Source organism: Vulpes lagopus, chromosome 4 (assembly GCF_018345385.1).
Source record: "Vulpes lagopus strain Blue_001 chromosome 4, ASM1834538v1, whole genome shotgun sequence".
NCBI lineage: Eukaryota > Metazoa > Chordata > Mammalia > Carnivora > Canidae > Vulpes > Vulpes lagopus.
The window spans coordinates 129,854,250-129,877,993 of record NC_054827.1 but is presented as its reverse complement, the minus strand read 5'-3'; the positions used below and the strand labels follow the sequence as shown (position 1 = coordinate 129,877,993).

General features: G+C 47.2%; 1 protein-coding gene across 10 annotated transcripts in view; it reads right to left on the bottom strand.

Moving 5' to 3' along the window:
* The window catches only part of SLC2A9 (solute carrier family 2 member 9), a 240,038-nt gene that overhangs the window by 38,438 nt on the left and 177,856 nt on the right, over positions 1–23,744 (bottom strand). For all 10 annotated transcript variants that reach the window (XM_041752340.1, XM_041752341.1, XM_041752338.1 and 7 more), the window contains 2 exons: positions 19,830–19,931; positions 16,986–17,061 (listed from right to left, as the gene is read on the bottom strand). In XM_041752340.1, the coding sequence (XP_041608274.1) occupies positions 16,986–17,061; positions 19,830–19,931 (178 nt within the window). The remainder of the gene's footprint in view (positions 1–16,985; positions 17,062–19,829; positions 19,932–23,744) is intronic.

The following is a 23,744-nucleotide window of genomic DNA, read 5'->3' as shown; positions in this document are numbered from 1 at the left end:
ATTTTTCTAGATATGCTTCCTCTGGCAAAGGAAACAAAAGCAAAATTAAACTATGGGGACTACACCAAAAAACCCTGCTTCTGCACAGTGAGGGACCATCAATAAAACATAAAGACAATGTATTGAATGGGAGAAGATATTTGCAAATGATATATCTCATAAGAGGTGAACATCCAAAATACACAAACACCAAAAAACCAAGTAATCTAATTTAAAAATGGACAGAGGACCTGAATGACATTTTTCCAAAGAAGACACATACATGACTGACAGACACATGAAAAGATGATCAACATCACTCATCATCAGGGAAATGTAAATCAAAACCACAAAGAGGTTGCACTTGTCAGGATGGCTAGTATCAAAAAGACAAGAACTAAGAAGCATTGGCCAGGATGCGGAGGAAAAGGGACATTTGTGCACTGTTGTTGGGAATGTAAATTGGTGCAGCCACTGTGGAAAACAGGATGGAGGGTCCTCAAAAAATTAAAAATAGAACTACCATATGATCTAGTACTTGCTCTACTAGGTATTTTAGCCAAAGAAACCAAGAATATTAATCAAAGGGGTATATGCACCCCTGTGCTTATTGCAGCATTATTTGCAATAACCAAGATATGGCAGCAGCCCAAGTGTCCATCGATAGATGAATAGATACAGGAGAGGTGGTGTGTGTGTATATATATACAATGGAATATTACTCAGCCATAAAACGAATGAAATCTTGCCACTCACAATGACATGGATGGACCTAGAGGGTATAATGCTATGCAAAATAAGCCAGAGAAAGACAAATATCATATGATTTCACTCATATGTGGAATTTAAGAACCAAAACAAATGAACAAACAGAATAGAAAGAGACATGTCTAATAACAACAACAAAAAAACAGACTCTAAAATACAGAGAACAAAGTGGGTGGGTGGGTGGGTGGGGGGGGGATGACTGAAGTAGGTTATGGGGATGAAGAGTACAGTGATCTTGATGAGCACTGAGTAATGTGTAGAACTGTTGAATCATAATATTGTCCAACCGAAACTAATATGACTGTATGTTAATTATAATTGAATGGAAAAATAAAAAAGAAAAGAAAGTCCCAACTCTTTAGGAGAGTTGTGAGACCCTGCATCACTGGTCCCTGCTATCTCTCTAACTTTATCTCCTTCCCTTGCTGACAACACTCTGGCCTCTCTTGGTCTTTTCAAGTAAGTTCCTGTCTCAGGACCTTTGCACAGCCTTCCCATGATCCTCAGAGGGCTGCTTCCTTCATAGCATCCAATTCTTGCCTCCAGTGCTGGCTTCTCATCGAGGACCTTCCTACTGACCCTCACTGAAGCTGCCATGCCTTCCATGACTCTAGTGCCTCACTTTATCCCTTCTTAGCATTTGTCACTCATGGTAAGGTATTATTTAGTTGATCAGTCAGGGTTCTATAAATATGCATCTGTTGGGGGGCCCCTTCCCCCACTTCTGTGAGATGTAAGGTCTGGGAACAAAGACCACACTGCTGTGCCCAGATCAACGTACGGAGTACTCAGTAAATCCTTCTAAACCAAGAATGCACTTCCCTATATAGCTGACCTCTCCAACTCCTCTCTTTTAGACATGACGGTCAAGTTCACTATATTTACACTTCCCAGGTTGATCTGTAATGGTCAGTCTGAGTGTCTGTCTTCTCAATTAGATGATCAACTCCAGATGAAAAGAAAATGTCTCTGACTCTAGTTCTGCATCCTTAGTACAGAGCGCAGGACCTGGCACTGGGCATGTGTTCAGACTCTTTTGTTGAATGAATTAATTTGAGACATAACAGAATAAGTAAGAGAGCAAAAAATACACTGTAAACAGCCAACGCAGGCAAAATCCATCACTAAAGCAGGCGTTGTTTTTCTCATAAGGCGAGCCCCTGTGGGCCCCTTTCAGACATAATTCTAACAGGCTTGATTTTATATTTTCACCCATATTTTATTTAAATAAAGAAGTTGGGTGCACAGATGGAGAAGCTCAGGGGCAAGGCAGGGAACTGGCATGGGCCAGCTCCCCCTGACTGGGTCTGATAAATGAGACTCGGCGGCGGGTAAGACCTCCCATTAGAGGCTGCCACTGTCTCAGGAAAACACATTGGGTTTGATGTGCTCTCAGAACCAGTTCTCTCGCCGGAGGCTTGTTTGATGTAGTGAAGACTTTCATGTCTTCCAAGCGTGGCTTCCGGAACTGCAGAGTGCGGGGAGGGGTGGGGGCTGTCGGGGGAACCTGCTGTGTCAGTGTGAAGCCTGGAGCATGTCGACTGCATCAAGCTGCCCATGGGAGGCATAAAAGAGAGGAAAGGCCATTTCATCTTCTCAGTTTTTATTTCCCCTCATGCAAACTTAGAGCGTGAAGGAGGCTATAACAGAATTATTCCCTCCAAAGAAGTCTGTGTCCCAACCCCCAGAACCTGTACATGTGTCACCTTACAGGGCAAAGGGGCTCTGCAGATGGGATTAAGTGAAGGAGATTAGGATGGCAAAGATCCTGGATCATCCAGGCGGTTCAGTTTCATCACAAGGGTCCTTGAGAGAGGCAGGCAGGAGGATCAAGGTCTGAAGAAGAGATGTTACTACAGAAACAGAAGTTTGAAGGTGGAGGGGGGCAGCACCCACGGAAAGCAGTGTAGGAGGCTTGAGAAACCAGAGAAGCCGGGGGATGAATTCTCCCTGGAACCTCAGGGAGGCACACGGCCCTGCCAACCCATTTAGACATCTGAGTTCTGAACTAAGATAATATATGTGCTGATTTGATCCATTAGGTTTGTGGTGATTTATTACAAAAGCAACAGGAACCTAATACAGACGTCTAAAAGATGCCCCACTCACACAGACAGGGTGCCTCAGAAAGGTCTCGGCTTGAAGACAAAGAGATGGGTTTGAAGATCCAGCTCCCGCCTCTTCTCAGCATGCGAGCAAGAGCATGCGATTCATCCTCTGCTGTTTTAGTGACCCCTGTTCCCCCCACTTACTGAGTCAAACCCCTGCCGGTGTGGTATCCTAACACAAGAGAAGATCACTAGTAGATTTTAAGCTCCTTTCCTATTCTGATTATAAACACTTTGGGATGTAACTGTGGAGTGTGGGACCCTAAGAATCTTCTTGGATGAAATGGATTTGGTGAGGAGGTGAGCTAGTGTTTACTGAACATTTACTATGTGCCTGGCCAGGCTCTAGATGTGCTAGGTACTGTCTTGTGAGCCTTTCACGGGTGTGGAGCAGGGTTAAGAAGAGCGCAGGGTGTGAACGAACTGCTCAGACTTGAAAACAAGCTGGCCTGAAACTGGCTGTGGGACCCTGTATGAGCATCTTACAGGATGATGTAAGTTCGGCCTACAGGGGACATGTGGCCATGTCTGGAGACAGTTTGGGTTGTTTCCACTAAAAGGAGATGCTACTGGCCACTGGGCAGTAGAGGCCCGGGATGCTGCTCAGCATCGCACAATGCCCAGGACGACCTGCACCACAAAAGATTATCCAGCTCCAATGTCAGTAGTGCTGAGGCTCTAGAATTTTCCCCAGAAAGCCATGTAATGGCATCACTAAATTACTATGTGTTTATCATCTTGGAGGGCTTGTGAAAAACCAAATTTCTATCAGAACATTTATTATTTCTTTCTAGAACTCTGAATTTATCATTTGTGTTGTTATGGAATGCATTTAAACATGCCTTAAGATAAGGGAGGGAGGCAGGGAAGGAAGCACCTTCTGTGTGCCAAGCACTGTGCCTATCACTAAACAAGGTGGAGGCTGCTGTCCTCATTTTGCAGACAAGGAAATGCAGCTTAGGGAAGCTAAGTGACTTTCCAAGGGTGTCACAAGTAGTCAGAAGGGTGGCCTGATCGGACCCCAAGCCCATGCCTGTCTCTCAGTGTCATGCTGCAGGAATGAGTTTCCTACTCTCTTTCCAGAACACAAGAGAAGGAAATGGGTGGGAGCTGGTTCAGTGTTTGGCAGTGTTTGAAGATCTGCCACCACCAGACTGATGAGACAGCCCCAGATTCCTGCAGGAACTCGAGTTTGCAGGAACCTGGCCCCACAGCCCATGCTGTACCATCTTAGCAAACAGTATTTCAAAGCATGTGGCTCCCAAATGAAGGGACACAGTGCAGAGAACTGAGCAGGGCTGGGTGCCTCTCCTGGGACCCCTCTGCCTCCTACCAGCCATTTCAGGAGGGTGGGAAGGGATTGTGGCCCAGGGGAAGGGACCTCAGTCCCTTCTCTGATACTAACTGTTATGTGTGGGGGCAATTACTTACTCTCAGGCTCCTGGTTTTCTTATCCATAAAATGGGCGCATTGATCTAAAAGGGTGATAGGTGTGAAAGTACTTGCTTGTCACTGTCGCATTACAACTACTACTACCACCACTACTGCTACTACTACTATTACCACCACCACTACTACAACCACTATCACCACTACTACTACTATTACTACCACCACCACAAATATTATTACTATTACCACCACTACCACCACTTTTACTACTATTATGACTACTACTATCATTACTATTGAAAGACTCGCCGCAGAGCAGGTCTCTGAGGACATTTGGGGTGCACCTCCTCCAATCTTTTACCCAGAGCAGTCAAAGGGAGCATTTGAAATAGAAATTAGATTCCAACAGCCCTCTGATAAGCCCCCCAAACACTTTTCCACTGCACTGGGATCCAACAGCTAACCTAATGGTGTCTTACATCTCCTTGCTGCTCTGACTTCCGTTCCTTTTCCTTCCACCCTGTTCCTGTTCCTCCAGCCACACACATGTTCTTGCTCTTTCTAGAACTGCACTAACTCACCTCATGTGGTTGTTGAGCACTTGGCGTGGAGCCAGGCTGAACTGAGATGTGCTGTAAGTATAAAGTACACACCAATTCCAAAGGCTGAGGATAAAAAAAGAAATTTGGAATACCCCATTAACACATTTTATATAATGATTCCATGCTGAAATGATGTTTTGGATATGTGGGCTGAATACAATACATTACCAACAGTAATCTTACCAGTTCCTTTTTTACTTTTTTAATGTAGCAACTAGAAAAATTTAAGTTATATTCATGGTGTGAATTTTATTTCTATTAGGCAGCATTGTTCTGGAACACGGCAGGCAGGTTCTTGCCTTAGTTATTGTCTCTGCCTGGAAGAATTTCCCTTTAGATGTCTACACACAGGGCCACATCCACACTTGCTTTGTCCTCAGGACATCCAAGACCCATTTTGCATGTAGAGAAACTGACACTAGAGCATGTAAGAAGGCTAAGGCCACACTGATGGTTGCCTGAGGACTTGAACCCATGGGAGGGGCTCTGAGCCAAGGTCCTTCCCTACTTCATGTTGGCTCCCTGGGGAATATCACGTTTTACTCCTTAAAGGTCAACTTTTGGTTGCCTAAAATCCCCCTAAGTGCTGGCCATCCTGCCCCTAATATGGGGACCTGAGCAGAAATCCTTCAGGTACTTTCATCAATGGGAACTTGCCCTCTTTCAGATGAAATGATGGATAGTGTGTGCACACAGTGGGCCATTTTTCCATTTTAGAAGCTTGTTTTTGACACCTCAGAGAACTGAATCATGATCACGTAATTATATCTCACTTGGGAAAATGCAAATTTAAATAAGGTTAATGCCAATTCCCTTGGTTCCCGTGAGAGTCCGGTCATTGACACTGTGAGAGAAGAAATGAAGGTGGAAGTGGTGTTCCCCTCAGGTCTGTTTCCCCACCAGCCCCAGCCTATGGACTCTGAGTCCATGTGCATTTTTGTTGCAAATGCAAGTGCCTCACTTTCTGTCTCAACTAACTTAAGTTTCTTTTAGAGGAGGTAATGTGGGTCATATACTTAGCCCTGTGCCTGGCCCAACATCAGTGCTCCATAAACGGTATTGGTGATGATGGTGATGGTGATGATAATGTAGTGACAGTGGTGGTGATGGTGATGGTGGTGGTGGGGTAGTGGTGATGACAATAATTGTCTAATCTCAGTACTCTGCTGAGATGTGTTGGTTTCCCTATTGAGCACTGACAATGGTGTTTTGAGCCCACCTCAAAATCAGTGCCTGTGTGGGAGTGGGGAATGAGGGGTTTGGAGAGCTTAGGATGACCTATAGGGCAAGTAGGTCATTGGTGGCTTCATACATTGAAATAAGGGGATATAGGAGGAGAAGCAAATTTAGGGAAGAAATGATGATTTCTGACTGGGCAACTTCAGTTTTTAGGATCTTATATGATCTCTATGTAGAACTGTTCTATAGGGAGGTAAATGCCTGGGTCTGGAATTGAGAGAGAAGTGCAGGTAGAGTGGGGGCACCAGAGGAGAAGGGACAGGACATGATTAGTAGAGAAACCCATCCTGGGACAGCATTTGTAGTGAGAAGTGCATGGGCCAAGGGCAGAACCTGAGGAGTGCCAGCATCCATGAACAGGAAGACGATGAGAGTGAGAGGAGACAAAGGAGAGGTGGCCAGAGAGGTAGGGGAAGATGTAGGAAACAGACCTCCCAGAGCCTGAGGAAGAAGAGAGCTTTAAGGAAAGAATCATCAAGAGTCTCACTAAATGGGACAAAAAGATAGCAAAGAGGCTTACATCTGCTCAGGACAGGTTCTGGTGCCAAACAACTGAAAAGTAATTATTTTTTTCTGAATTTTGGAATTGCAGATAAGGGCATGTGGGCATAACAGGCATGGAGTTGCACTGTCCTGATCAGGCTTCAGGGAAGGAGTGTTGTTAGCAGATGACTCCAGCCATCAGTCCCAGTAGGGTCAGCCTTAGTTGTAGAGAACCACCTGGCCCCAGCGCAGACCCTTCTCAGGGTGGCCCACTTCCGGTGACTGCAGACGGCGTGGTGGAAAGGCCTGGGCCACAGCATGGCCTGATCTGATGGCTCATTTCAGCTGCAGACTCCCTATGGGGTTGGCTGAGCTGTCCTTGGGCCTGCATCACAGCCCGACGTCTTCCCCTACCCACCCCATGGCTCCCTTCAATGGGTAAGGGCCCCCGATAAACATCCCTCATCCCAAACTGCACCTTGGCATCAGATTATGGACCAGCCACACTGTGATGGGGCCTGTACTTTATACATGTAAGCTCAGGTGCCCTGGGATGGCTAATGGTCATGTTTATGCTATCATGTCTAGGACCAACCCCTAATCTGCTCCCGTTCACCACCTTTGTTAACAGAAGCACTGTTCATGGAGTCTTCTGGCTCTGGTTTTGCTCCACATCCCACATCCAACATGCTCAAGCAATCTGCCCATTAAAACTTACAATATTACTGTAATTTGGAATCTACCATTTCTCATCGCTTCCTCCACTGCAACCCTGGCCAAGGGGCCACCACCATTTCCCTGCAGGATGAGAAACCTAACTAGTTTTCCCCCAAGCTTTTACTCTTGGCCTCCTACAGGCTGTTTTAACATGACTACCAAATGTCCCATTCCTCTGCCCCTTCCCAAATCTCTCACAAAGGTGTCCACATCTGAATCCCCCAAATCTGTGAACATGTTGGCTTGTATGACAAAACACTTTGCAGGTGTGATTAAGTTAAGGATGTTGGGCTGGGGAGGTTATTCTGGAGTATTCTATCCAATCCAGGAAGGCCCAGTGTAATCATAGGGTCTTTATATAAAGGGAGCAGGACATCAGAGACAAGAGGAGATGCCATGCTGTTGGCTCTGAGGACTGAGGAGAGGACACAAGATTTGGGGTGTGGGTGGTCTCAGTGGGAAAAGACAAGGAAACAAATTCGCCAGAGCCAGAGGGAAACAACCCTGTCCAGAGAAAATGATTTCAGACTTCTGACCTCCAGAGCTATAGGAGAGGAAACTCATGTGGTTCACAAAAAAAAAAAAAAAAAAAGAAAAAAAAAAGAAGAAACTCATGTGGTTCTCAGCCACCAAGTTAGTGGTCATTTGTAGTGGTGGCCACAGGAATCAAGCACAGCCCTGCCTCACCCTGACCAGTCTCCAAGAATTGCATTCTACTAACTCCTCAAGATCTAGACACTGAACATACTCCTTTTTACGCTCTCTGACCCCCCTGAGCAGAGGTCACTGCTCCTTGCCTGGCACCTGCATTACATCTAGCTCATATCTCCACTGCATGGGCGACAGGGTGTTCAAACATGTTCAAACACGAGCTTCCCTTAGACTCAGGACCAAGAAGCAAGAGAAGCAGAAATGCCAATGTCTCTGTATGCACGTTGCACAAGGAAGACCAGCAAAGGTTAGTTCACTGCTCTTGAGCTCCTTCAGCTATTTTGAGATCAGCGGTGCATGAGGAAGTTGAGGAGGAGGGAGGCTACTGTAGGATCCTAAACCCCCCAATCACAGGGAGGGGTGCTGGGGTGCTCCGCTCACCCCCTCTCCTAGCCCTTGGAGGGTGTGATAGTCACTTCATATGGCACAAGGCGTGAGTCAGTGCGTGATCTCACCCTGGATTATCAACGTGAGCCCTAAGTGCATCACAGGTACCCCTGCAGGAGGGAGGCAGAGGGATGCGGGGCACGCACCAGGGGACAAGGCCACATGAATACGGGGCAGAGACGGGGGATGTGGCTGCAAGTTGAGGAAAGCCAGCAGGCCCCAGAAGCCAGGAGGGGGCATGCAACAGGTTCTCCCCCAGGGCCCTGCCCACACCTTCATTTCCGACTTCGCCCCTCCAGAGCTGTGAGAGAACACATATCTGTCATATCTGTCCCTTAAAGGCTCCTGCTTGTGCTCCTGGGTTACAGCAGCCACAGGAAACGAACACCCTCAGACGGAGAATCAGGCTCTCACCTCAGCGGTTAATGAGGAACAGTTAAGTGTCAGATCCCACTGCCAGGCTCCCAGGGATTGTTCAGGAGGAGGAAGCTGCCTGCAGACACAGGGGGGCCTAGAAGCTGGGAGCTCCTCACTCATTTTAGGGACTGCAGGACCAGAATTTTCCACACTTCTGTTGAAAATCCAGGCTTACGTGGTGAAACTTTGGGGGGCTCAGATTCTTCCTCAGAGCACCATTTGCTTGGGATCGCTTCTGAGGGAGGATCCTTTCTGGAGAGAATGTGGCAGAAAAATCGCAAAGAGCACTGCCTCGTGTTCCTATTCACGTTTCAGGAGATAAGCTCACTAATTAAGCCTGCCGTAGACTGTGGGAAAAAGATAAGTAGGAAAACGAAATGTCTGGAAAAATGAAGGAGGTGAGAATGGCAGGAAAGATGAGACCTCAGAGCTGGGGAGACGTGGGTTCAAGTCCTGCTGGGCCACCTGCACAGGGAGGGGGGTGATGTGGGCAAGGCAGGCTCCCCAGAGTAGAGGTGTCCTCGCTGGGGATACGGTGTCTCCTTTGCAAGGTGCTGTGAGGACCAGGGTGAATGAGCCAAAGTACCTAGCTGAGCAGGCGCTCAATTTAAGGAAGAAAATAATCAATTTTAAAAGTTCGCCTTGGCCTTCTTGAATAAGCAGAAGGTGCATCTCAGCCGGGCAAGTAGCCTGCCACCCTCCTGCTTGGCGTTGAGTGCCAGATGATGCAAGCCCCCCATCTCCAAGCCCACTGGCCCTGCCCCTATGGCTGTCTGGGGGGTAAGGGAATATTTTCCTGCCAACTTGGTGCCGTGCTAGTTGCCTCAGGCCGCAGAAACAGATCACCACAAACCTGGTGACCTGAGATAACAGAAGTGTATTCTCTCCCCGTTCTGGAGACCAGAGTTGAAGTCGGTGGTGGTGGGGGTCGGCGGGCAGGGGTCGTTCTCCCCGAGTCCCGAAGCTCTCAGCTTCTGGTGTTGCCAGGAGTCCTCACTGTTCTGTGACTCTCCCCATGTCACTCGACATCACCTTCGCCTCTGTGTGTCTCCCTGTGTCCTCTCCTCATCTTAAGAGGACACCAGTCATTGGATTTTGGGCCCACCCTAAATCCAGGCTGATTTCATCTTAAGATCCTTAACTAATTACAGCTACAAAGACCTATCTCTAAACAAGGTCACATTCGGAGGTTCCAAGGGGACGCGAATCTGGGGGTGCACTCTTCACCCTACTCAGGAGCTCGGAGCACAAGTGCTGCCCTCCCGCTGGCTTGGGGAGCATCTGCTAGGTGTGACTTTGGAGAGCAGAGCTCCTTGGGGGTGGGCTCCGGGCTCTCTCATGCGCACAGTGGGAGAGCCGTGGTCTGCCCATGGGGCTGGTGTGAGGGCTGAGAGAGCTGGCTGGAGTCAGACACCGGGCACAGACCCTGACACGCCCGCTAGGTACACGCCCGCTCACACTGTCATTGTTATCATTGTCACTGTGACTTTTACTGTTATCTGAGGGTCTGTGCTGGAGACGTCAATGGTCAGTGCTCAGTCTGGCTAGTTCACTGAGTGTGGGTCTTTGGGCAGTCATGGAGCTGGTCACTACATCTGGAAGTTTCCACAGACATGAGTGGTTTGGGCTGGGCTGGTGGCTTAGGAATCGTTCAGAAAACATGTTAAAATGCCATTCCTGGGGGGTACCTGGGTGGCTCAGTGGTTGAACATCTGCCTTCGGCTCAGGTCGTGATCCCAGTCCTGGGATCGAGTCCCACGTCGGGCTCCCTGCATGGAGCCTGCTTCTCCCTCTGCCTGTGTCTCTGCCTCTCTCTCTCTGCATCCCTCATGAATAAATAAATAAAATCTAAAAAATAATGCCATTCCTATTGCCTGCCCAGTGGGCTGGACAGGGCCCTGGGGTTATGTTTGACCACAGATGGGGGTTCTGAAGGGTAGCCTCCCAGCTAGAGAACTCCCTTTTTTTTTTCTTTTCAGCTAGAGAACTCTTAATCTGGGTCAGCCCCTTATTTCACCCACAGGGAAACTGAGACCCACAGTGGGACACGGCTTTGCCCAAATCACTGTAGATTTTGGCAAAAGTGGACTGAGGTTCCAAAGCATCCACAGAGGGCCACTCTGGAGCCCCACATCTTCCTGTGTGTTAGCTGGGGCAGCAGGGAGTGTGTCTCCCATCCTGGCTAGGAAGCAGGACTCAAAGAAGTGACCAAGGAAGGTCACATGTTTGGCTCAAGGTCAATGCAGCCAAGCCAAAAACGTAAAATGCAGGAATGAATAGGAATATGTTAGTAAGAAGGGTGTGAGGATGGCTCAGTGGGTTAAGCGTCTCACTTTTTGTTTCGGTTCAGGTTATGATCTCAGGGTCATGAGACTGAGCCCCCATGGGGCTCCTCACTCAGCTGAGAGTCTGCTGGAGATTCTCTCTCTCCCTCTCCCTCTGCCCCTACTCTCCCCTCACCCCCTGTGGTTTTCTCTCTCTGTGTTTACAATAAATAAATAAAATCTTTTAAAAAAGAAAAAAAAGAGAATATATTAAGAAAAACCTTAATCTCTGGGCAGTCAGGAAGCCCTGGCTATCGGAACCTTTGCTATCCACACTCTTGTTTCCCAAACACAGAATAAAATAAATTAAGATAAATGTGTTGACATATCCTTGCTATCCAAATCTGGTTACTTTTAACATGAATCTCTGAAACCAAATGGATTTAGAACAGGAGAAAGACATGTATTCTTATTGTGGATGAGAATATACTTTATGCCACTCAGCTGTGCTTTCCCACTCCCCAGAAACCTTCACCTACAACAACAGGGAAGGAAGGAAAAAAAGAGGAAAATTCTTCAAAGTTCACGTGTGCAGACAAAATGAACAACACAGAAATCTATAAAAGCAGTTAAGAATCATTCTTTTCTGTACAGAATTCTATACATTCTCGATAGATATAGAAATAAGAAAAATCCAGCAAATTATTTTTCTGTGTGATTGGCTTTCAGCAATTTGACCTTCAGTGTGTTGACTTTTGATGAATTAACTTTCAGTGAACTGTTTTGCTCTCTGCATGGCCAATAGGTGGAGGGGTGGATGCTGGAAGTTAGTGTTGTAAGCTGAGATCATCTAAATAATCAGGTCTTTGATATTTCCCTATAATCTGCCTTTACTATTACACTCTCTCTTGTTTTCAACCATTCCTCCAGTTACCCCAGTTTGAGTGTGCCATATCCTCCCAGTAGGACCCTAACCTCTGTTACTCAAGATAAGTTCCCTTGAGGGCAGATTGTGTGTGTGTGTGTGTGTGTGTGTGTGTGTGACCATTATATCTCCAGGCCTGGAAGGATGCCTGCTCCAAAGCACGCACTCAATAACTACTTGTGAAATGGGTGAATGAATGAATGATATCTACTTCCATCTATCTATCCATCCATCCATCCATCTATCTATCTATATTTCTAAGATGAGAGCCCATAACTGTCATCTCTTGCCTATTCTAGGGTTACAACTTCCGGAAAGATTGTAAAGGGTCCCAGGTCTTTGCAGCCCCTCCCATAAGAGGTAAAGTCTCCTTGCTCTACACCTTCATCCTGGGCTGGCCTTGTCACTTGGTTTTTGTCCCAAAGTGACATTGAGTTCTAAGCCTGGGCCTCGGGAGGTTTTGCACACTTCTTCTCTTGTAGGTCTGCTACCATCAGTAAACAAGCCCAGGCTAATCTGCTTGGTGGTGACAGACATGTGGCCAGGTCTCCCTTCTCAACGACAGACCAGTGGTCAAGGCCACTTTGGAGCAGCTGGCATCCAGCCAACCTGCCAGCCAAAGACAGACATGAGTGGAGATGAGCAAAACCTGGGCTAGCGTGGCATGGCCAGCACGTCAACCCATGGACTTGGGAGCAGTAATAAGTAGTCATTGTTCAATTCACTAGGTTTTGGGGTTATTCGTTGCCTCATTTTGCCTGTCTTTTGAATTTCCATATCTGTGTGGATTTCTTATCCTATTAAATTTGACTTTCTCCTATTAATCTTTCTCATGCCAGTTTGATTCTTAGGCTGGCTAGAAGGACCTTAAAGGGGACAGTAACTCTTGTTCTTACACCTGGTAGCCTATTAAAGGTCTTCAGAACTCAGGATCTGGACTGACACAACCCTGAACTAGAATTCTGGGTTGCCAGCTGTGTGACTTTTGGGAAAGCACTTAACCTCTCTGAGCTTCAACTTTCTATCATCTCCCAACTCCATGAGAGTTCATTTCTTCTTTTTCTTTACTTGGACCTGCCTCTAATCCTGGGCTCCAAGCTCCTGGTTGGGATGGTTCTTATTGCTCTTTATGCTCCCAGAGATGAGTGCCCTACACAAAAAGACTTCATGAAACCATATCTTTCTCTACATCATGCATTCTCAGTTGGGATAAAAATTGGTTCTTGGAGGTGAGAGTGGGAGCAAAAAAATATTTTTGAATTTAAAATAAATTAAATGACATTTAATTGTGTATTATTAGTTTCAGAGATAGAATTTAGTGATTTATCAGTTTTATACAAAACCGGGTGCTCATCCCATCACCTGCCCTCCGCCTGTCATCCAGTTACCCCATCCCCTACCCTCTCCCTTCCAGCAACCCCACTTTATTTCCTAGAGTTGAGTTTCTTATGGTTGGTCTCCCTCTCTGATTTTGTCTTATTTTAAATACAAAATAAGGTCATGGAGCTTCAAAGTTTAGTTTTACCTGATATGATCTTATTTCTTTGCATTTAATTTCTCTTCTTACAGAGAAATGGACTGGAATTAAAACTAGTCTATTCCATGCTTGCTCAGGCCCAAGGGGATGGTGGCAGCCTCCCACTACTTCTGTTGCTCAGGAGCCTACATCTTTTCTCTTGATTCACTGTGCCCACATCTCTGTAAACAGGATGTTCATGCAATTCCCTTTAAAATCCCAGCCAACAGTACTCTCCTGCCGGACCTTGACCTAATTTCAAATTTATATAATAAGTTAAGAGTTTACAGGCTGGTTTTATAAAGGGCATCTCCCCAAATCCCACATGGTAACAGGTGTGGAAGCTGGGTCTCCTGCTTGCAATGGGACTGTGAAGAATTCCCATTAGCAGTGCTCACTTGGGTTAGAGCTCACCTGCTGTGTAAACACACTCTAGGGATGTGGATGTATCTTGAGTAATGACCACTGCTTGTTTAACCTGCTTTTGTGAGACATTCCCATTTAATTGTCATTAAGCAAACTTCAAAAATGAGGGCCACACACTGATTTGGTGTCAGGATATAGCTCTTGATTTGTAGGTCTAACTTCTTAATGTATACATGCCATTGCTCCTACTCAGTGATTTCTGCTTGGTTAGAAATTAATTTACTTGTTATTCTGCTTTGCACATAGTTTCCTAACTTCTGAGGGGAAACGAGTCATCTGATTTGACCCCCATCTAAGCTCTGGACCACTTAATGCAACTGGGTGGGCCGTCTTTGCATATTAAATCAACATCATAGATCAGGGAGCCCTGTATTGGTCACAAGCTCACTAGGCACTTGGTACATTCCCATCAGGGCGGCTCTATCTAGCCTTCTGGAGCACTTAGAGCAGAGTGACCTTATAAGAGCAGTGACCATACTCCATGTTGTGTCTGTCCTCCCCACCAGCATGGGAATCTCCCTGGGAGGGTTTCACTTGGTGCCAGGCACAGAGCCCCCACATCATAAGATTTTTCACACTGTAACTGAAATGCTTTGGTGGCATCTCCTTTCCCTCAGAGATAAAGCTCTTTTATGGTGCCTCATTTATTAGCTGTCACAGCCACTGCCTCGGGGTTATGCGCACAGATAAAATATGTAGCAGGAAACTGCCTACCCTGTTCCTCTCTTTTTCCTTCGCCTAATTTCAACTTCCTGTCAAGCCTCCTTGAATTGATTTGCTCATCACATAAGCTACCTCAGGCAAACTCCTGGTTTCTTTCCCAGGAGGATATCCTTTTCACTTAATCCTGGAGGGGTCGCCTCAAAACGGGGAGTCTCTCAGCCCCTTATCTATCAGCATTTCTGAGACACATTTTCCCAATGAGGCTCCTCTTGGGATCCACTTCTTCTTGTCCAGTTAAGATGATCTCCCACCCGAGCAATTGCCTCCCTTAGACAGGTTATTCCCCTGGGGTTTAAGCTGCACATTGTCAATGTGAATTCAAGAGAAGTTTCTAAAGCCTGGCCAATCTCGTAGTGGGTGAAGTCTGGCTGCTGGGTGACCATGGCGGGGATTGGAGAGTAGAGGGTAGAGGGCCCCCATTGATCTGGGGTTAGGGAGGGCAGGTGGACCACCTGGAGGCTCCCAGATCCTGAGGAAGAGCTTAGAGTCTAAACCACCAGAGACTTAGTAGGTTCTGTGATCAGAAGGAAACCATGTTTGCCCACATTGGGAGTAAAATTAACACCACCCTAGGAAGAGTGAGGGGCTTGGGACAAAACACAAGGCAAAGCTGAGTGGTTTTGGTCAAGAAAGCACAGGGCGTGTGGATGAGTCCAATTTAGCCTACTTGTGAAGCAGACAGGAAGATGTCCAGTGACATACAGCATGAACATTCATGGTTCTTCCTGGGAAAAACTGTTATGGAAGACGATAACCCAAAAAACACTAATGTGCATACATGTCTCTGTGCGCATGTGTAACTGAAGGGTACACACATGCATGTGTGTGTACATGTGTGCATGTGGATGTGTGCACTTGCATGTATCTATGTGTGTACACACATGTGTATCTGCATGTGCGCATATGTGTGCGTGTGGGCGGGCACATGCATGTACATGTGTGGGTGCTGATTTTAGATTAAGAGGTCAGGAGAGGACCCACTGGGCCTGATGTGTCAAGTGGGATTTCCACACCAGCCTGTAAGCCCCATGGGAGCAGAGGCTGTCCTTCTGGTCTGCTCCCCAGTGTTCTAAGGCCTAGTGTGGGGCCTCTGGCTGCCCCCTGCAGGGGTGCCCACATGAATGCTGCCCACAGAGGGGATGACGGGGGCCCTGTAGGACTGAACACAAATACCCCCTGAATCGCTTTAATGGCAACATGTGCCTCCTGGCCCTCCGGTCAATTTGCTGCCGCGCCCAGAGGGTGTTTCCACTTTCCTTGGCCCTCTGATCACCATCACAACACGGTATGGGTGTGTACACACATGTGTATGTGTCTGATGCTCTCCCCCAGTCATTCTGCAGCCCATTTTGCCTCTCACTATAACACCCTGCTGTCCTGAGTTGGGGACAGATGCTGTTCATCCATCACGGATGTGACAGGACACGAACATGACGGCCCATGAAAAGCAGCAACACGGAGAAACAGAAATCCAGTTCTATGCGTTGATAGAAACGTAGCGTTGTTTTCATCAACACAGAAACCCAAACAAAGAACCACAGCAACACCTGTCAGCCAGATGTATGCAAGTGTCAGCCCTGCCCTGAACCCTTTTCAGTCCCAGCTGAGGGGGCCCTCTCTGGTGGGGGCCCCTGAGGACACAGACACAGAGCCAGGGAATGGCAAGGCCATTTAATAGATGGGGAGGAGAGGACTTTCCTACTAGGGAAAGAGCTGGGGCTGGAAGTAAGTCCTGGGGAAACCAAGGCTGAGAACACTTGAGAGACTCCACCCTCATGCAGCTACAGTGCAAGGCGGTGTTAGGGCTCTCTCTGGGAGTCAGGCGATCCCACCACAGGTGACTCCATGCAAGTTGCTCCCAGCCCCGCCTTCTCTACAGCTGCCATGAGTCTTAAAAGAGCTAGTATACACCAAGTGCTTGGCCACATCTAGCACACACCCAGCGATCAATAAATCTCAGACATTACTATTATCATTATTATTAATATCATAAATATCTTCCACGCTAAATGGTCACTTCTCCATGGGCTCAGATGGCAACTTGAGTATCTCTCATTCATCCCAGCTTGTGTATCTGGCTCAGAGCTCTCAACTGTTAATTGTAGCTGTCATGTTGCAGTATGTTATCAGCCATCTAACTCTGGGTGATCCTGTTACCTGTTACCTACCATCTGTGGGATGGAAATGAAAGCCAGCACTGCGTTAAAACAGGAAGGGGACTCTCTTTTCCCTTCCATTCCCAGTTGGGCTTTGCTCCTCCAGGACTGCATCTGCCCAGCGAGAACACCCCAGCTCACTGGTGCCCATGGGGAAGGAGGTGTGCCTTACCTGGCCCACTGCAGAAGGAGGCGATGATGGCTAGGATGCACACAATACTCAGGTATGGGATCCAGGGGGCATGGTCCTGTGAAAGAGCAAAGGTGTGGGCAGGGAAGGAGGTACTGGGGTAGAGAGGATCTGGGTTCTCACCCCAACTCCTCCTTGATCTATCTGCATGACCTGAGGAGATCACTTCACATCTCTGAGTCCCAGTTCAGTGTCCATAAAATGGAGATAATGATAACCCCCAAGCCATTCTATCTGCCTATTTTATAAATGTGAGGTGAAAGAATTTGATGGCTCCCAAGAATTTATCAGTGCCCTCAGCATACAGCAGGTGGTAAATAAATGAGTAACCAACACTGCTTGAGTGTGTAGTCTGAACAGGCAATATGGGAAGTTTTATAGGCATTATCACATTTAAAAATTTTTCTTAATCTCTATTATTGTGTGAAACACTACATTTCTACCCCTCCTGTCCTGATAGGTATGAGATAAGTTAACTGTAAGCATTAAATATGTTTGAAGGGGCTGTCGCTTGTCTGGCAGGGTCAGGGTGGCTCGGTGCTGGGCATTGAAAGATATCTAGGAAATTGCCCCTGTAGTAGCAGACTGAATGGCTGATAATTAGAATATGGTATCACCAATGATGGGACATGGTGAGCATGTGGGGGAGGAGAAGGGGCATGTGAACCCAATCTAGAGAGATTCAGGGAGGGGAGGAGACTATGTTCACCTTTGAAGGCTGAGCTGGGATCACACAACAGGAAAAGGAGAGGAGAAAAGGTTCCAGGAGAGGGTTCTATGTGAGCAAGGGCACAGAGGAACAGGAGAGCACAGCACAGGAGTGAGCAGCAAATGTTCAGAGTAGAGGGTGATGGGAGAGATGGGGAGAGCAGCCCTTCCATGCCCAAGTCTATCACCTCTTGATGAAGGAGGATCTAGGATCGAGAGGAGCATTGTAGGCTCTTGTACACTTCATGGCTCACTGCTACACTAAGTTATCCACCTAACCATCCATCCATCCATCCATCCATCCATCCATCCATCCATCCAGTATTCATCTAACCATTCATCCACTCACTCTCATCCATCTATCCATCCACCATCCATCCATCTATCCACCCATTCATCCATCTATCATCCACCCATCCATCTACCCATTGATCTATCCATCATCCATCTATCCAACCATCATCTATCTATTCATGCATTCACCCATCCACCCATAATCCATGATCTACCCATCTATCATCCATCCATTCATCCATCCACCTATCCACCCATCCATTTATCCATCCATCTGCCCATTATCCATCCAACATCCATCCATCCATCCATCCATCCATCCATCCATCTATTCATTCATATGGCAGATTGTTTTTGGTTCCTCCTGGGTGCCATGCACTGGGCTAGGAGGTGGGAACACAGGAATGATACAGGCATGGCCCTGCTCCCACAACTGTATTAGAGAAGAAAGATGAGTCAACAGGGAAAGCCAATCCTGTGATAAGTGCTACTGCAGGATTTCCCCTGGGGTCCCTGGGAACATAGAGGAGGGTGACTCACTGAGACATAGGATAAAGGGTGATGGGGGCAGCCAAGCAAGGAAAAGCTCTGAGACCTTGTGAAGTCAGGCTTAGGGGGACCCACATGCTCCAGACAGCCCTTCCAAACGTCTGCCACAGCAGCAGAAAGACAATGCCCCAGAACATCACCCAACCAGTGAGGGACCCAGCTTGGTCAGTCTGAGGGGCCTGCAGGGGCATCCTGTCTGGTAGAAAACCCTGGTCGGCAGTTGGGAAGGAGGAGCCACTGCCAGTACATCACCCCCAAGGAAGATGTTTCTGCCTCCTGAGTGGTCAGCGTGCCCAGTAGCACCACCTTTCTGAAGGACAGGTGCTGTCAGGCACCACTCAGCTAATATTGCCTTTTTCTAGAGGTTTTTGGGACATTAAGACATTTGGCAAATGATCAACATGTGCAACTTTCCACTTAGGGATTCATTTTTGAAAAGTGCAAAGATTTGTTGACTACCGTGACCTTGCCTCGTGCTTCACTTGGTGCTGAGACAGGCTCCAGGCACCAAGAAAGTGCTCAGTCACTGCAGGCTGTCGTGAGCAGCACAGGGGGGGCTGATGGAAACCCCAAGATCCCGGAATCTCATCCCAGTTCTGCCATTTACTAGCTGTGCAGCCTTGAGCAACTTCTGCATTTATATTTATGCCTCAGTTTCCTGTCTCTATAAAAGGGAAAAATACCACTTTCACCAGGATCAGGTACAGCATAGTCCATCCCCCCAAACCTACATTTGGGTGCCCTTCCAGGTACTGTAGCTACATTTTCTCATTTAATCCTCCTAACATCCCTGGGCATAGGGACAATAGTCTCATTTTAGAGCTGGGGCCCTGAGGAGCAGAGCCCCTGCTGGAACCCACAGGCAATGATATGATAATTGTGGAAGTGCCTCATGTGGCACTTCCAGCTGCTCTGTGCTAAAATGTGGGAGCCAGAGGAGGTATCTTAGGGGTGTCTGGAGCAGTCTTCTCTATTCCATAAATGAGAAAACTGAAGCTTAGAGAGGAGACGTATTCTGGCCAAGTTCAGGCAGCTCACTAGAGGCAGTGAGAGGACTATATATCCAGTGTCTGTCTTCCAGTCCAAGGACCTGTTACTAAACCCTCCTCCTTGAGGGCATCCAGCAGCTTCTAGCCGAGATGCCCCTTGGAATGCCATATCATAAGAGTTGTCCATAGACAGTATGAACTTCCCAAGCCAAGGCCCCAGAGCACCAAAGCCAGAGGCTGGCTCCATGCTGACCTCCTTCAGGGCATGAAAGGCACATTCTCTCACCTGAAATGTCAGTGTGATGGTGATGATCCCAAAGAAGAGGGCCATCAGCCCAAAGCCACCTATGAGGAGGGGTCTCCGTCCCAGGCGCTCGATGACCAAGCCCTAGGTCAAGGCAAAGGACAGATGGTTATTACTTCACTTCTAGTAGCAGGAGAAAGGGAATGTTGGGACTGGGAACCAGCACAGGGATCATGGTTAAAGGGTGGCTTTGACCTTCAGATAGCCCAGCCATTTTCTCTATGGCCACAGCCAGAGAGGCAAAGATCTTTATGAGAAAGGGTGGGAATGGGATCCCTGGGTGGCGCAGTGGTTTGGCGCTTGCCTTTGGCCCAGGGCGCGATCCTGGAGACCCGGGATCGAATCCCACGTCAGGCTCCCGGTGCATGGAGCCTGCTTCTCCCTCTGCCTATGTCTCTGCCTCTCTCTCTCTCTCTCTGTGACTATCATAAATAAATAAAAATTAAAAAAAAAAAAAAGAGAAAGGGTGGGAGAAGAAAATCACCATCTTGAGCACCTACTGAGTGTCCACACACTCCCCTTTCCTTCTAATCTTCCTCTCTAGGGAAGGGTGGGGTCACCTGCCAGGTGGTCTGCAAAAGGAACCGAATGGACATGGTTGCTATAGCCCTTCACCCACCCTTTGGTGCCAGCCTGCCATGGAAAGAAAGTGCTCTCGACTTCTAATGCCCCTGTGTTTTAGATGTTATAGAGGCAGGCTCCCAAGGCAGGGGCCCAGGGGTAGGAGGGGGCAGAGAAGGTTCTGGTGTTTTCCACTCTCCCTGAGTGTGGGTGGGTCAGTTTCATTCTAGCGTGTGATACCAGGAAGTCCACGTGACTGTAGCTCCTGAAGCCATGTCCCCTGGCCCAGTGTCCCACAGCTATAGGGCTGTTAGTGACCTCTGCTCAGCTGAATGGTCACAGTCCTGCCCTCAAGGCTGAAGGAGTCTTGCTGCAGGAACCCAGAGCCCTCCTCCTTTTCCTCTTTCCTCACACCCCACTCTGAGCAGGGCGAGCTCTCCCAGAGACAGCGTGGGCTGCTGTTCCACTTGGCCAAGTGCACCTCAGGAGGTGAGTGGGCACAGCTCTAGGCCAGCCAAGTGCCCAGAGGACAGGCCACAGGGTGTTGCCTGGGTACTGTGGTGTAAACAGTGAGGAGACCGGGGGGCTCTGGTGTGGAAAGTCAGGGGTTGGAGTGGAAAACATGCTTGGCTGATGGCCACTGGCTGGAAAACATCCACAGCTTGAGGACCTGGGTGGCTCAGGTGTTGAACATCTGCCTTTGGCTCAGGGCATGATCCCAGGGTCCTGAGATTGAGTCCTGCCTCAGGCTCCCTCTGGGGAGCATGCTTATCCCTCCGCCTATATCTCTACCTCTCTCTCAGTGTCTCTCATGAATAACAGATAAATTAAAAAATCTTTAAAACCAAACAAAAACATCCACAATTTCCTTTGGGAAGCCTTTCCCAAAGTAGGACCAATTCGTTGTCTGGTTTTACAGAAGTAACGAAACTGAGACACAGAGGTTTTGGGAACTTGTCCAAAGCCATGTGGCTAGTAGGAAGTAGAGTTGGGATCATCTACAAAGTCTTTTGTGGTTGCAGAGGAGGAGGATGAAGATAGTTTGGTCATTCAGTGGGAAGCCAGGCCCAGTGAGACCCACGGAAGCAGTAAAGATCAGCAATTGCCGAGAAAGTTCTAAAGAGAAAGAAGGGCCAGGATCCAAGTCATCTCTCCCCCTAAAACCGTCATGAGTTGGGTTCCACCAAAGGGAAGGTCCAGATAGGAGCTGCCAGGGCGAGAGCAACATGCATAACGAAACTGGGCCCCTGGGTTGGGGGTTGGGGTGGGGAATGGGGAAGGTCAGCGACACCCAGGATCAGAGATTCTGGGATTTGTCAAAAGCCACATTCTATTGCTATTCGGAGATAAGCAAATGGAATACGTGCTCTCTCACACTGCAGGGATGGCTGAAAAATATACATACTCTTCCATTCAGTCATTTGCCTTGTATTTATCCTAAGAAAATAGACTTTTGGTAGAAGATTTATGGACAAAGATCTTCAAATATACTGTAGTTTATACTAATGAGGAAATAGAAAGCATCTAGGAGTACACCAACAATTGAATCCTTCAATAAATACTGGAATATCCAGATGACAATTATGTAGGGATTCACGTATTTTAAAAGAATTTTAAAGAACAGAAAAATCCTCAGGTTACGACTCTAAGGGAAAAGAGCCAGACACAGAGCTGTATCTCGCATATATTTATGTACACAGTTTGGTCAATTATGATTCTGTTAAACTGATATACCCTGGAAAAATTTATGCAAAAAATAGCTTATAATGGCTAACTGTTTGTGGGAATATGTGGTTATTCTTTTAATCATCATTTTCCAGTCTTTTCCAAATTTTCCACCGTAAGCTTCTTTTTTTTAATAAAAAAAAAAAAGTCTAAAACATAGACTTAGCTAAGGCATTGGAGACACTATGCCCTGAGTCACAAATCGTTAGTCTTCCCCTACCCCTGCTGATTTCTGATACCCACACATGCAGATCTTCACCGTGTAGAATGTCTCTGCTACAATCTCAGGATGGCCTCCCCATTCCCCACCGTTACGCTGGCAAGGAAGACGAAGGCTGCTCATAGCTGGAATGTGTGGTGACGGCCTTGTCTCCTAGGGTTACAGTGCCCAGTGACAGATCACAGAAATGACAAGAGAAATTGCCACGACAAGCATCACAGTCACTGCGAGACACCGAGCACTTAAATTGCTGTCCCGAGATTAACATGTGTTGCATTGTTACCCTGAGATTACTGTGTACTTGTTACTGACTTCAGTGTTCTGTGTCTTCTTTTTCTTTTGGTTTGTTTTAGTTTCTTCAAAGGCACCACCAACAATTTCAGTTTCAGCAAGTATGCCCCAGATATAAACCAACCGAAAATCACTGTTCTACATCATGATACCAACAATCAAATGCTTTGGGGTGGGGATGGGGATCTGGCAGTTTCATTTCCCTAAAGTCTCCTGATGAACCAAGGTAGAGCTGGAAACATTGTCCTTGATTTGGAAATAGTCTCTGATGGTGTCTAGGAAGACCCCAAAGAAATAGCTGTGAGAAAGAAAGGGATAAAAACAACTCTGTCCATCCTAGTGGGAAACCCAACCAGTCTGCAGGGCTCCTTTCTTCATCTCTTCCTCTTTTAAATTGTTTTAAAGTGCAGCCTGTCGAAAGGGATTAGGGTGAAGACAGTATTTCCACTCAACATTAAAGTCATTAGTGAAAACATTAGCTGAAGATGAACAATGGCCTCTGACGGTTACTGACATCAGCTGGAGATGGACTGTCAGCCTCTAAGAAATCTCTTCTGGGGACCTCTGAGCTAAGGGTTATTTAGTCATTCAGCAGCCCTGTACCCAACACCTCCTGCCCACCCCACAGTGCTAGGACTGCTGGTGGGCTAATAAAGAGAAGGCCTTTTGTCATGGTTATTATTTAAAAACCAACTTTATTGACTTAGATTCAATTCGTAGATTCAATAAAATGTACTGATTTTAATTGTACAGTTTGGTATATTTTATCGCTTCTTGGCCTTTTGGCTAAGATCAAGTGTGGTATATTTTAACAAATTTATACACTTGTAAAGCCATGACCATATCAAGATACAGAACATTTCTATCACTCCAGAGTTCCCTGTGCCCCTTTCCCTAGCTGCAAGCAACCACTGATGTGCTTTCCATGACACTAGGTTAGGTTAGAATTCCATATTGGTGATCACTATACTTTAAAAAAAGATTTATCTGTCTATTAGAGACAGAGAGAGAGAGAGAATGAGAGCAAGCGCACAGGAGGGGAGATGGGAAGGGGCAGAGGCAGAGAGAATCCCAAGCAGACTCCATACTGAGTGGGGAGT